The sequence below is a fragment of the Cinclus cinclus genome, chromosome 1, assembly GCF_963662255.1.
Source record: "Cinclus cinclus chromosome 1, bCinCin1.1, whole genome shotgun sequence".
NCBI classification, from domain to species: domain Eukaryota; kingdom Metazoa; phylum Chordata; class Aves; order Passeriformes; family Cinclidae; genus Cinclus; species Cinclus cinclus.
The window spans coordinates 20,583,173-20,596,627 of NC_085046.1; the positions used below are offsets into that span (position 1 = coordinate 20,583,173).

Here is a 13,455-nt window from a genome sequence, read left to right on the forward strand (position 1 = left end):
ACTTTAAAAGATTCTTTCTCATTCAACTTTTCTTTGTGTGTATTAGGAAAAAATACAGAGGTAGAGTACCCTTGTTCTCCAAGTATGATGCATTTTTTTTCTTTCTAATTCAGTTTATAGTTTTTATGTGGTTACAATAAGCTGAAGTCAGTGGTGAGCTAACATCCTAGAAAACATTCAGGTATCTCCTGTATTCCTGCTGGGCAAATCCCGAGGAGTGTTGACTTTTTAAAATGTTGGCTGTTTTTTTCTCTGTTATTTAAGAATGTATGTAAATCCTTAGAATATGATCTGACACTACTTTTTTTTTTAACATTCCAAGGTATACAGTATGTGGTTTTATTTTCACTTAGAGTGACTAAAAAGGATTGATTCTTTTGAAATCCCTCCTGATAGGAACCAGAAACAAACATAAAGGAATGCAGATACAAGGGGGTAGGAGTAATGCCCTGCTTATATATAAATTGAAAAGTTCATTAGCAATGACTGGTAAGGGAAGAGCATAGCTCATGAACATATGGGAAATCAGTTTACTTCAGAGAACTGAGGGTGAAGAGAAGGGATGTCTGCTTTTTATTAAAACCTGAAATGCATTATAATTGGCCTGAATCTTTGCCCAGATGGCTTCTCTTATGCTGACATCTGCAAGAGTGTATATAAAGGAACATTAGGAAGCTGTCTCTTGTGACAGTGTGTACACATGTAATTCTGTTAAAAAACTAAGTCCTTTGCTATCTGTAATGTTGGTCTTTGAATAAGCATGCTGAGAAATGTAATTTGTTTGACAAAATCTAATTATGGAATGTGCTTTTTACATGGAAAGTTTTTACCATATCTGAGAAAACTTTTTAGGGCTTTTCACCTATTTTTGTAGATTCTTGTTCATTCTTCTTCACAAATTCCAAATAACCATTTCCTTTGGCAGGGGGAAACAGAACATTTCTTATTCTAGTCGTGTGTTTTTTTCTAAAGTTTAAGTGTTATTATTTTGAATTTCCATGTGTGAATTTAAGGTGGTTTCTGCTGACCCGTGAAAAGGTTAAATGATAATAAGAAGTCCATTTCCTATTGAATGGGTTGGATGATGACAAGTGGATGCAATGTTATATATCTGTTAATTTGTTTGCTTGTATTAAAAATAAGCCATCAACATAGTGCTTCTTTCTTTTTCAGACAACAGGAAAATTAAAGTCAATGGCACCAGAGAACCTATTGAATTCAAGACAAATCAGTGGTTTGGGGCAACAGTCAAAGCCCATAAAGAAAAAGTTGTGGTAAGTCTTATGCATTTAATACTCATTTGGATACAATGTTTACTTTTCTTAAATGTATATGTTTAATATCTTTCTATGTGTACATTATGGAAAAAACTCTGATTATACGTGAGTTATAAAACAGAGGACATATAAAAAATCAGAAGCAACCTATAGAATCAGGTTGAGTTGATCAAGTGAAGATAATCCTGCTGCCTTGTGAAAACAGCTGAATGTTATATTGTTGTGGAAGGGAATGATACTTTTTAACAGATAATGGACATATTTCAGAGATACATAGGAACTGATAGCTATATGCTATACAGTGTTTGGTATTATGAAGATATATTTGACATGTTAAACACAGAATGTAGTGAAATTGCATGTATTTGAATGTAATGAAATGTTTTGAAAGCCAAGAACCTCTGTTCAGTTAGGAAAGCACCTCTTTTGTCACATTTGCATTGTTTTGAACAGCTATGTCATAATCATGGTGAAACAGCTGCAAAAAAATCAACTGATAAAAACAGCTGATAAAAAAGCTCCAAATCAAGATGGCTATGAAAATGCAGTATCTGTTTTCCAGTTTGACTGAACTTTTTACCTGTATTGATAGAGGCCTAGCAGTGGGCAGGTATTTCTATTGCCAAGTAAAGTGCTGGTGATGCTGCTTATACACAGACATTTTATATTTCCAGTTGCATTACGGTTTACATTAAAAACAGCACTGAAGTAATTGTGATAGAAATAATTGGTTTGGTCATTAGCTTTACTAGTTTTTACAATTACCAAATGAATAATTACCTTGGGATTTGATTAAAACTTCCAATTACTACTTTAAAAGTAGGCAAAAAGGAGGAAGTGTTGAAAGAAAATACTTTTCCTTATATAGTATTCCTTGTGGTTAACCTGCAGAAGGATTTTGAAATGAAACAGGTAATGAGTAGAGCATCACCCTGTTCTGTTACACAGCTAAGTAAACATAACAATTCTAAAAATAGATGAACATTTTTCATTTTCTGTACTCTACTAAACAATTCACAAATTGAAATAAAATGCTTATTTACCACCATTTGTGAAATCTTAATCAAGTGAGCAGAAAAACTCATCTCCAACAGCTGTGCTGTCTATACTGAACCAAACTTGATTTATTTGGGGTAACTCTTCTCAGAATCTGAAACTGAGGTATACTCAACACTTTTCGGGCAAAAATTTGGACACCAAAGCTGGGAAGCTTTGTCTGTTAAGCTTTGTAGGCTAAGAGAAGAAGAAAATGTCATCAAACTGTCAGGAGCTTGGTTTTAAGTTACAGATTTAATACTAAACTGCATTAAGTCAGTGTTTATGATTATATTGTTCTTGTTTCAATCCATTTGGCTTGATGTCAAATGTACCTAAAATCACCCCCACAGGACACATACTACTTTCAAAAAAGATAATGCTTCTCTCTTCACAAGTTGTGTGTCTTTTATCTTTCCTCTGTCACATGTGTAACACCACTTCTCTAACACAGAAGATTAAATATCTAGCCAAAACTTCCTTAGCAAAAAACTACTCACTCAGACTGTTGAATGCCTTATAACTGTATCCTGTCTATGAAGATTTGAACCAGGGATTTATGAGGAGGCAGATACTCTGATGATTGTGATTTGCCATATGACAACCATCTGACAAACATTCTGCTAAGTGGAGTCAGTTCTGTTGCTATGCCTTTTTATCTTAGGACATGCTAGGACAGAGCTGGGATTGCCTTCAGCCTCATGTATATGATATGCACCTTAATTATGGGATCAGCTCCTGTGCAATGAGCAGTAATAGAGTAAACATATTACTTGTGAAGCAGACTTAGAGGGTATTTGTAACATGGCTTAAATGTGACTTGCAGTCCCTGACAGATTTCACCTGCCAAAGGCTATATGTGAAACCTCAGTGAGCTTTTCAGGTTATAATGAAATTATATGAAGCAGTGGTCCTGCATTTTCTTCTGTCATCATCTTTTAATCATTGCTATATGAACCATACAACACCAGAGAGAATCCTTGTACACAGCCTATTAAAAACTGTATTTGCCAGATGCAAGAGTTTTTGAAAGTATGTGTGTTTTCTGGTTTGTGTTTCTGTTTTTATAGGCTTGTGCTCCTTTGTATCACTGGAGAACCCTTAAAGACAGCCCTGAGAAGGACCCTGTTGGCACCTGCTATGTAGCAATTCAGAACTTCAGTGCCTATGCTGAATATTCACCTTGTCGCAACAGTAAGTATTAATATGAACAGTCCTGCGTTGAAGGAATTGATTTTGCACTGAATGTTTTCATTCTTTCAGTCTTCACACCAGGGAGTCCTGGTTGAATGAAGGTTACTGTATAATGTTACTGCATTGGATGAGAGTGTGAAGAAAAATTAACATGAAACTATATGCCTACAGATGGTTGCTTAGTTGTGTAATTGATTAAAAGAGGAGAAACTAAGTAAATTAAGTGTGTGTGGTTATGGCAATGAGCTATAATTGGTTCAATTTTTGTGGCTTTAAAACACAGCAAATAGATCTAGATAAGAACCAGTCAGCATATTAAACCAATTATTCATACTTATGCTGAGTAAAATGCCTCATCACAAGGTCACAATTTGAAGACCAGACACTGCTTAGAAACAGACAGGCCTGTATCATCACTCATGCTAATGTCATCCACAAGAGCTCACTTGTGAAGAGCTTTCAGCATGGAAGAAAGCCATGCACATTAGCACTGCTGTTCCACACTCCTCTGTGCTGCTCTGAGGACATAGTAGCCATCTTTGTGCCTTGATTCTTTGGGAATAGGGATAAGCCACATGTATATTTAAAACCAGGCTCAGGTACCTAGAAGTCTGCAGAAAATATCATCACACATTAGGTTATTACCAGTCATTCATCTCGTTCAGCATTCTATGCCTATTGTAGTAGGACTTTAAGCAGTGTTCTATTGTGTCTTCCTTTTAAAGCCTAATCCTTGTCTCTGCATGCAGAGGTACAGAAAGAAGCTGAATCTGTAAGAAGCGGTGACCTTAAGATCTGGTTTATGTACTTACTGATGTCTCACTGGAGCTTCAGCAAAGGCTTATGTCATTTGAAGAGAGAGTTCAAGTGGCCATTCCTACTCTCAGTTTCACAATGCTGCAGTCTTCTGGCACTCTGACGCACACGGAATTGCCATAAGATGCATGCTGACACACTTTGCACAATTGTATAAGGATTTGGAGAATGGAAATAAATGTAGTCAGAAGCAGGAGAGTTGTTTTTTCATGTATCTATCCTGACCCTTACATTGTGTCAAAGTTTTTGGGGAACACCTTAGTAAACATTTATTTTTGCATTTATGACAGATCAGACTGTGATGAGCATTCTACAATCTTGCTGAGTTTTTTACTTTCTTTATCTCCAGCTAAATTAAAACTGAATCCCTCATAGTTGTTTCAAGGGTCTTTTCATGGCAGTGGGAGGAAAATATCCCAAGTGGAAGGACCTATTTTCAAAAGCTTCTCAAGGGACTGCATGATCAGGGTCTTGTAGAAGGTCTTGATTTACTCTGCCTCTTCTAAAAAAGAGTATGTATTTTCACATATATTGGCACTATTGCATTTCATAGCATTACAGCTCCAGGAATATCTGTGTTATCTTCCATATGCACTGTAAAATCAATAAAATGCTTCTATCTTCATAATTGCAGGCAATGCAGATCCTGAAGGACAAGGCTTTTGTCAAGCAGGTTTCAGCTTAGATTTTTACAAGGTGAGGTTCCGCTTCTTAAGTATTTTGACCAAATGTCATTGTAATATAACTGCAGGGTTCAAGTAATGTCTGAGTGATCATGAGTTTATCTCCATGCTGTTGGAAATGGAAAGTTTTGTGAAGTTGTTGCAAATTCTTTCGACCTTTTCAAGTTTCAAAATTTCTTGTTTCATTAATAAAAAGAAATATTCAGTCAGCACCTGTTTATCTCTTTGCAGCATTCCAATCTGTCTCAGTTTATCTTAACAGATAATTAGGCAAAAACTTCTATGTGCTTCTATCTCAGTCTGTCCCACTTAAAAATACTTTACTTGACTTTCAGGAAGCAGCGGGGCAGGCACCAACTAGTTTTAAAAAGTTAAAATAGCCTATATAAGGATGCTTTTGGTGGCAAACTAGTCATTGAATAAAACCATTCTCATGGGAGGGTGAAAGCACTTAAGGGAAAGAACTAGATTTTCTTAAATGCCAAGAGGGTCCAGAAATTGTGCTGTGGGAGACTGGATAAACTTTTCAAGATTGTTGTTTTTCTGGGCCATTATTACAGTGCCAGGGCCTCAGGTAACTTTGACCATTGCCACTGTTTTGAGTGTTCTACAGCTGCATTGTATAATTCTCTATAAAATATCACTGTCGTTTGATTGAATGTGAGCATCCTCTTTTCTGTTAACTTTGTTTTGTTACAAATAAGCAGCATTTTTTTAAATGTTATGTTTAAATGGCTTTCATTCAAGTGCAGATGCATTAGAGTAATTTTAACTTTTTTTTTTTTTTAACTGTAGGTTTTCCTGTGCATCCATGCACCTACATCCTTTCCTTGAACATGGCTATTCTCCTTTATCATGATTACAATATTATTTTGGTCATTTAAATTGCTTTTATTCCCATGCATGCTTAATTTTGCTGTATTCTTTTGTTGTGTAATTTTATTTAATTCTGCTTTTTGTAGAATGGAGACCTGATAGTAGGTGGGCCCGGTAGTTTTTATTGGCAAGGTATGTTCATCTGGCTGGTTAACTGGATCTAAGAAGTGAAGCAGAAAGTATCATTCTAGATTTCCAATGTTTTGTTATTTTAGGATTACCACTTTCTGATCTTATTTTCATCAAATGTAAATCAAAATAATTGCTTAACAAGCAACTGAGCATAAAAATGCTACAAAAACCCAGGATATATGTTGAATAGGAAGTTAAATGCAAATCGCTATTTTTATGTTGGCATTTTAGTATATTTGTCATTTAATTAATAAATTGATTTTTTCCCTAGAAATAGTGCAGGTTTAAAAATTGCTAGTATTTGTAGATTAAATGTACTATTTAAAAAATATTTGTTACTTTACATAACCTTTTATAGTTATCTACATGTATTTTAAGTTTATTTGTGGTATTACTGTAGATTCCAAGATGTAGTTTTCTCATGTTGTTGAGAAAACCTTGAAGATGTTTTGGTAAAGAATTAAGAGGTTATTTTTGCTTTAACCTGTTCTTACATGTGTGATGTAGCTGATTCCCAGCCTCTGCCTACCTGCTTGCCCACTGTCAGCCTCTTTGATGTGTGTTTTTGGCATTATTTTTTTAAAGAAGATCTAATGATTATTATTTAAGGCATTCATAGCTTTGAATTCTCCACTGAGAAATTGCTTTCATTGATCTACATTTGTACAGTACAGTGACTTTAGTTTGAATTAGTACATTGCAATAGGTCTGGTGGTGTTTTTGTAATGCTTCAATAGAGATTCAGTGCTTTGTTTTATGGATTTACTTGTACTCTTGAGATTTACAGGGTACTAATGGAGGAAGCTTGAGAGAAGTTATCTACTCTTTGCATCTGTGCTGTATTAGTGTCCTTTCTGTTCTCTTCTGGTGTTCTGCTAGCCCTGTTTTATAGAACCTGGCCCTCTTTTAGGTCCCTTTCATTTATGAAGCTGTTTGAATCCAGGACAGGTAATCACTGCAAGTATTGCGGACATCATTGCGAATTATTCCTTCAAGGATATTCTGAGGAAACTGGCACGAGAGAAGCAAACAGGAGTGGCACCACCCTCATATGATGACAATTACATGGGTAAGCTGAGTTCTGTATTAGTTAGGAATATGTTCTAAAAGGATGAGTTTTACATAAATATGAAAACAAGCCCTACATTACTATTATCCCAATTATGAGAAGATTTGAATATGTTTTGCCTTAAACACAACATCAAACCAGTAGTTTGCTGGTTACTTCAGCAAGATTATTAACATTCTTAAAATGATGCACAGCAACAGGTTTTGAAAGTTGAGATCTTAAATGGCATGTTAGGGTTCTTATTATTTGTTCTTAAATAATTAAGCAGAAATACAGAATTTTCCCATTTATGTATTTTTTTCATTGCAAGATGATGGATTTAACTTAATGTAATTAAAGACAATTTCGATTTTTATTAGATAAATTCAAATTCAGTCTGTGGTATTTTGTACAGTACTACACAAATACCCATTTTATTCTCACTGATATTTAAAAGGTACAATCAAAGTAAGTAATAACAAAAGTCAATTTGAAGATACTATGTAATTAATAGAAAAAAGGCTCCTTATCTACTTTTTATTAGTACTGATCTCTAAGAATTTTCTTGATACTCACATGTCTCTGCATGTAAGGCAGGTTTTTCTTCACACATTTATAGAAAAGATTCAGTGGAATTTGAAGGCGCGTCCTTGGACTGTTGCCTATAGATTTGAAATTAAAGTCCCTGATACAATCTGAAAGTCTTTCTTTACTGTGACAGTAGTAACTATCTCACAGGTTTACTAAAGCTCCAGGAGGTGCTTTAGTACATCTTTGGAAATCTGTTTTCCATATAAAGCTCAGCCAGGACACTCACACATTACAGTACAATAATGAAGACCTGAATTGTGTCAATAGCTATTAGGGCAAAACATTATACTACCTGGTGGGTGTTTTTTCAGATTAATTAATAAGTATTGTTGATTTAGAAGTTTGGTTTTGGAGAAGAGGGATCAATTTCTTATATATTAAGACCTACCACTAATTCAGACCTAACACAGTAGTGTGATAAACAATTTTCCTTTTCTGCACACGGTTTTAGAAAATGTTAGAAAACTTACATCCAGCAGATCCATTGAACAGACAAATCTGATGGTCTTTATTATTTTTTTAAGAAATTGTTTATCAAGTTAGGCTTTTTTTTAAATTTATCTTAAAACAGGATACTCAGTGGCTGCTGGGGAATTTACTGGGGATTCTGAACAAGGTAAGCACCTGTGTACTTCAATGAAAACCGTATGGTTGTGCACTTACTAAATTCCTTGTTTTGGGTCTCTACAAAGGAAGCTACCTATTATACATTTGAAATACTGGTGAGACTTAAGCTATCTGTAGTCAGTATTCTCAGACACAACTATTTCCTTAGACAGTATAACATTACAGAATTAAAGTAACACAAAAACTTGAATTCCATAAGGTGTGGCTTTCTTGAGGGGCTGAGCAGCTCTGTAGTCCAGACTGACAAAGCCAACAGGGACACAGTACATTTCCACAAGGAAACCCAGTGCTCCAGAATTGCTACTGCTTAGTCTGTCTGAAGTTAATATTGACTGTCCTGCATTATGAAGGATTCAGAAAATAAATTAACAAACACACAGTTTTGAGCCAAACACTATGACATGTAAAAAGAGTAATGGAAGGCTAAATTTTTTGGCTGCTTTTTTAATGCATACTCAAAGTTTTATAGTGGATGATTTTTGAATCATTGTATCATGTGAATGACTGGCATAAAAATATTGCATAGTTGGAGATTTATCCTGTGTCATGTTCAGGCCTTCATTAATGCTTCTATTTCCCCTTGAGCAAATACATTCAATCAGAGGGGGGTATATGATCCCAGTGAGGAACAGAGGAAGGCTGCATCAGTACAAGCAGGTGGCTGAGGTGCTCTTTTATCTGAAGTTCCTGCTGCTGTCTTCTAATGTGGATATGCTAGTGGGAGAAGGTATAGACCACAAGACTGCAGGCTGGGACTTTGGTTTTATCTTACTTTTTTAAGCATTTTTTCTGCTAGCAGTTTTAAGATTTCACCATTGAGCAAAATTACTCCTAGAAGGCAGCTAGGTCTAATATTTAATGTTCTTACTCAGTGGATCTTTCCAGTGTCTCTCGCAAAAATTTCCTTGTAATGCTTTTAGATAGACTGTGCAGATTTTGTCAAGCACTTACATAGCATAAAGCAAGATAATGGATGAGATAAACTGTCCGTAGGCAAAAAAGAAAAGAAGTATTTGTAATGACATTTCTATTTAGCTTCTGTGCTCTAGTGTGTGATGCCATAACAAATTCTCATTCCATCAATACACAGCTGTCAGGTAGCAAGCTGAATTGCATGAAGAAGTTAATTATACTGTGCTATGCTAATCAATACTAGACAAAAAGAGATCCATGGATGGGTGTATTCAAAAGTCTGAGTGTAACATTTTGTGCAAGTAAATGAACTGAATGAATGCTATAGTCTTACGAAATAATGGCTTGAAGTGATTTAGAGGTCTTTCAGATAGAGATCAAAATCAAAATCCTAAGGGATTTGACATATACATCAAGGAAGTTTTAAGTGGTGTGGGATGCATGTTGCATGCTCAACATGATTGCAAAATCAGTTCACTGTTGGTCATTTATCCTTTCAGAGCTTGTTGCTGGAGTCCCAAGGGGAGCACAGAACTTTGGCTATGTATGTACTGAACCTTCATTTTATAATATTTACAGTGAGAAGGCAATTAAGCTATCTGTAAGGTTAAATGCTACATTATATTTTCTGTCTCTTTCGTACAAAACTTTCAAATCAGAGAAAACTGCCACTGACTTTCACCCTCAGGCTTATTGGGCTGGGTTGAAATGCCTTCACTGGTTTGGGTTTCAAATGGTAAGCATTTAGTCCCTTCTGAAGTCTGTTCTCAATAGGCAATCACAATTACAATTACATGCTCTGAGTCTGACTAGTACCTGTCTCCCTGTACCCACTGAGTGTTATCAGACCTAAGCTCACCCATAGGTTAGCATATTTTTGTGCAATGCTGTGTCCACAGAGCAGAGGAGTCCCAAGTTCAGATTATTCATACCCAATGTTTACTTTCAGTGCTGTAAGTGTATACCCTGAAATCCAGGTGTAAAGAGTCATGATATACAATTTGAAGTGAAGGGAGAAAACAATATACTACATATTGTGGATACAGCTTTTAACTTACAGGTAAAAAGTTCCACAAGTAACCTGCCTGGGAAAAGAGATCACAGACACATTCTCCAGTTTGTGTCTTTGGGACTAGTTTTCAATTTTTTTTAGGAAGTAGGTGTGTATGTATATATATGTTTATATATCTATGTATACTATTTTAAGTTCATGTTTTCATGCCTAGTCACTGAATAGTTGATTGTCTGTGATTTGCTCTTGTTCAGTGTCCAGCAAGGAAGGGAAATACTTTTCCCTATTTTTTTTTTTCATGGGGAACCTAAGGGTCATGAAATCTTAGCTATTTATTCAAGATCATACAGGAAAACTGTGGTGGGACAGAAAAAGAACTGTTTTTTCATGGCCACTTGGACCATCTTGAAGTGTGTCAAATTCTTTTGCAGTGATGTCGTGCTGTAGCATCTCCATGTGTGCTTGAAACTTTCCTTATTCTTCTATTGCCAGGTCTCAATTATTAATTCTTCTGATTTGACCTTTATCCAGAACTTCACTGGTGAGCAGGTAATATCAAGCAACTATGTGATGAAATATTGTATCTCTAGAGCATTTAGTTTACTTAATATATTTCAAGAATATATTAAATATATATAAAATGTTTTTTGTAATAATGATCATATAAACAAAGAGGGTAATCAGTAATAAACTTTACATTTTATATCAAGTATGAAAGGCTATCTGTTGTTTTTTATTTTCAGATGGCGTCCTATTTTGGGTACACAGTTGCAGTATCTGATGTTAACAATGATGGGTAGGTTACCAAATATATTCAGCTCCACTGAACATTAATAGAAGCAATGACTGATATGTATTAATAAATGTAGGTTTTCAGGTACTTCATACCTCACAATGCTTCTCTTGGCTTCTCTGCTTCTCTAATTTTAATTGTTCACATCGACTTAGCTTTGTGCAGTAACAGTGGCATGGGTATTTGCAGGCCTAGTTTGGGTGTTTATCTTCCCGAATATTTATTCAAAGCAGTGTGTCAGAGGAGTAAAGAGTCCTAGGAAACAGACCCAGGTAGAAAAACAGTGAATAAACTGCACTAGCTACCACAGGGAAGAGGTAGATGAAAGTCAGAAGTTCATTCTCCCATTCTCACATACAGAAAAGTCTTCTCATCCATAGTGTCACTTCTCAATTTTAAAAGCCTTCTAATGTCATCAGCTCTTCTTTCCTCATTCCAGCACCTGCTGGCTGGCCATCCATTTTTACCATCCCATGGACCAACAAGTGTCTGTGTCCTACAGTTGTTATGGCAGGCACTGTGTGTGTCAGAGGGATAATGATGCTCCCCTCCCAAGGTCATGATACTTGGGGATCATATCCCTAAGATACTTGGGGGTTTCAGGTTGAACAAAACCCTTGTTAACTTTCAAGTTATGCAAAGTCTGATTAAATATTTTAGAAGAAGAGGAATTTAGTAAGAGAATATTTACAGTAGCTATCTAGCAAGGAGATAAAGATCCCTGAAACTCAGAGGCTTGGAAGTCTGCACAAAGATGAGCCAGGATGATATTTAGAGATGTAGTGTACTCTTGTGTATTTCAAAATGTCTCAGATGTGTCTACATAATATTTTTTTTTGTGATCAATTCTTATTAAGTGCTTAAACATAGTGCATGAAATAACTTTTCTGGGCTAAGTCATTGCTTCTCACCAGTGACTAGTGACCCTTTAAAGAATGAGTTTTACAAAAGAAGAGAAAAGTAACAAGGTGGTAAAGTGTTATTGCAGTTACAAAACAACAACAGAACAGAAGCTTCAGCCATTTCCGTGGTGGCTTCTTAGTACTCAAATCTTTCCAAGTTTCTGAAATAAAATTTTGTCATAATATCACAGATTTTGAAAATTTCTGTTTTTATGATATACAGAATCAGAATTAATTTAGTCCTACTGATGTATTACAAATGTGAAACGGTGGAGAAACATTAATCTAAGGTGCAATAAACACTCATTAGACTTCCAGGGAACTTATTATTTAACTCTCATTGAACCAAACTATTTCCTGTGCAGGTTATTTCCTGTTAACCATAGGGTTACTTGGCAGGTCTTATACTTTCTGTATACCTCTAAAACCACAGTTTATGTCAATAATATAATCAAACTGCTGTTGAGGCCTGTGTGGTCTCCCAGTCAATATCTTTAAGGAAATCTAAAGACTCTTTCTGAGATCCAAACATCCCACAGAAAACAAAACACAAAAAGCTCTACTTGGTAAACATGTCTGATTAGATATGTGGTCTGTCTTGCTGGTTTACACATATAATCAATAGAAATATTTATCTGAAAGGAAGAGTAAAAGAGGGGGGAAAAGCAATAGGGAAATTAACACTTCAAATTCACTTAGCCATTTTATTTAGCTGAAGATGAGGAGGCAGTGGTGGCCTTATCAGTATGAGAAACCTGATTAAGTTTTTGCTGAAAAAAATAATACAATATTATTAGGAATGGTGCTTGTCTGTAATAAGACTTATGATATGGCTTAGAGATTAGGCTCATCTTAGGAAAAAAAAAGCTCTGTAGACCTGGCCCAGCATTTCTATGGGTATTCCAAAGAGACTCATGCAGTTTTATCTGCATTACATCAGGATTGTAGGCAGAATAGGGAAATTGAGGATATTGTTTGAACTACCCTTTAGTTGCCTATTAGTAATAAAGAGAAGTCCACAATGGAACTTAACAAATCAAGCTTTACCATCAACTTACAGGCTACAGTCCTAGTAAAGAGATAAAAAGAAAACACTTTCAATTTAGGCTGAATTAATCCAATAAAAATAGTGAAATAAACTGTTTGCTGTTTTATTTATTTGGCCTACATCAAAGCTTTCCATAGTTATACTTTGACCTCTTGACATTTCCCACATTCCTGCTTTTTATTACTCTGCAGGATACAAAGGAATGGCATACAGTCTCAGCAGGTGGTCAGCTTTGTGCTTTTTAAAGAATTTTTTTTTTTTGGTAATCAGAAGGGAAGTAATACTGACTGGTTACTTTTTTGTGTTGGAGAAAAAATTAATATATATTTAACTATATTTAATATATAGTTAACTCTAGCATCTTAGTGCAATAATGACATCTAATGAACCAGTTAGTTCAAAATACCACTGCACACTGAACTGCATTTCATGGTTAATATTACTGGCCAGGGGCTTTTGCTTTTATTTATTCATATGGCCTTTTAAAAGTAATCACATCAAGCTGAATT

General features: G+C 35.3%; 1 protein-coding gene across 1 annotated transcript in view; it reads left to right on the forward strand.

The window, feature by feature from the left end:
* ITGA8 (integrin subunit alpha 8) overlaps positions 1-13,455 on the forward strand; it is a 108,373-nt gene that overhangs the window by 10,375 nt on the left and 84,543 nt on the right. The window contains exons 3-11 of the mRNA XM_062494601.1: positions 1,174-1,274; positions 3,383-3,506; positions 4,957-5,018; positions 5,968-6,013; positions 6,957-7,082; positions 8,224-8,268; positions 9,692-9,735; positions 10,696-10,752; positions 10,947-10,999. Of these exons, the coding sequence (XP_062350585.1) occupies positions 1,174-1,274; positions 3,383-3,506; positions 4,957-5,018; positions 5,968-6,013; positions 6,957-7,082; positions 8,224-8,268; positions 9,692-9,735; positions 10,696-10,752; positions 10,947-10,999 (658 nt within the window). The remainder of the gene's footprint in view (positions 1-1,173; positions 1,275-3,382; positions 3,507-4,956; positions 5,019-5,967; positions 6,014-6,956; positions 7,083-8,223; positions 8,269-9,691; positions 9,736-10,695; positions 10,753-10,946; positions 11,000-13,455) is intronic.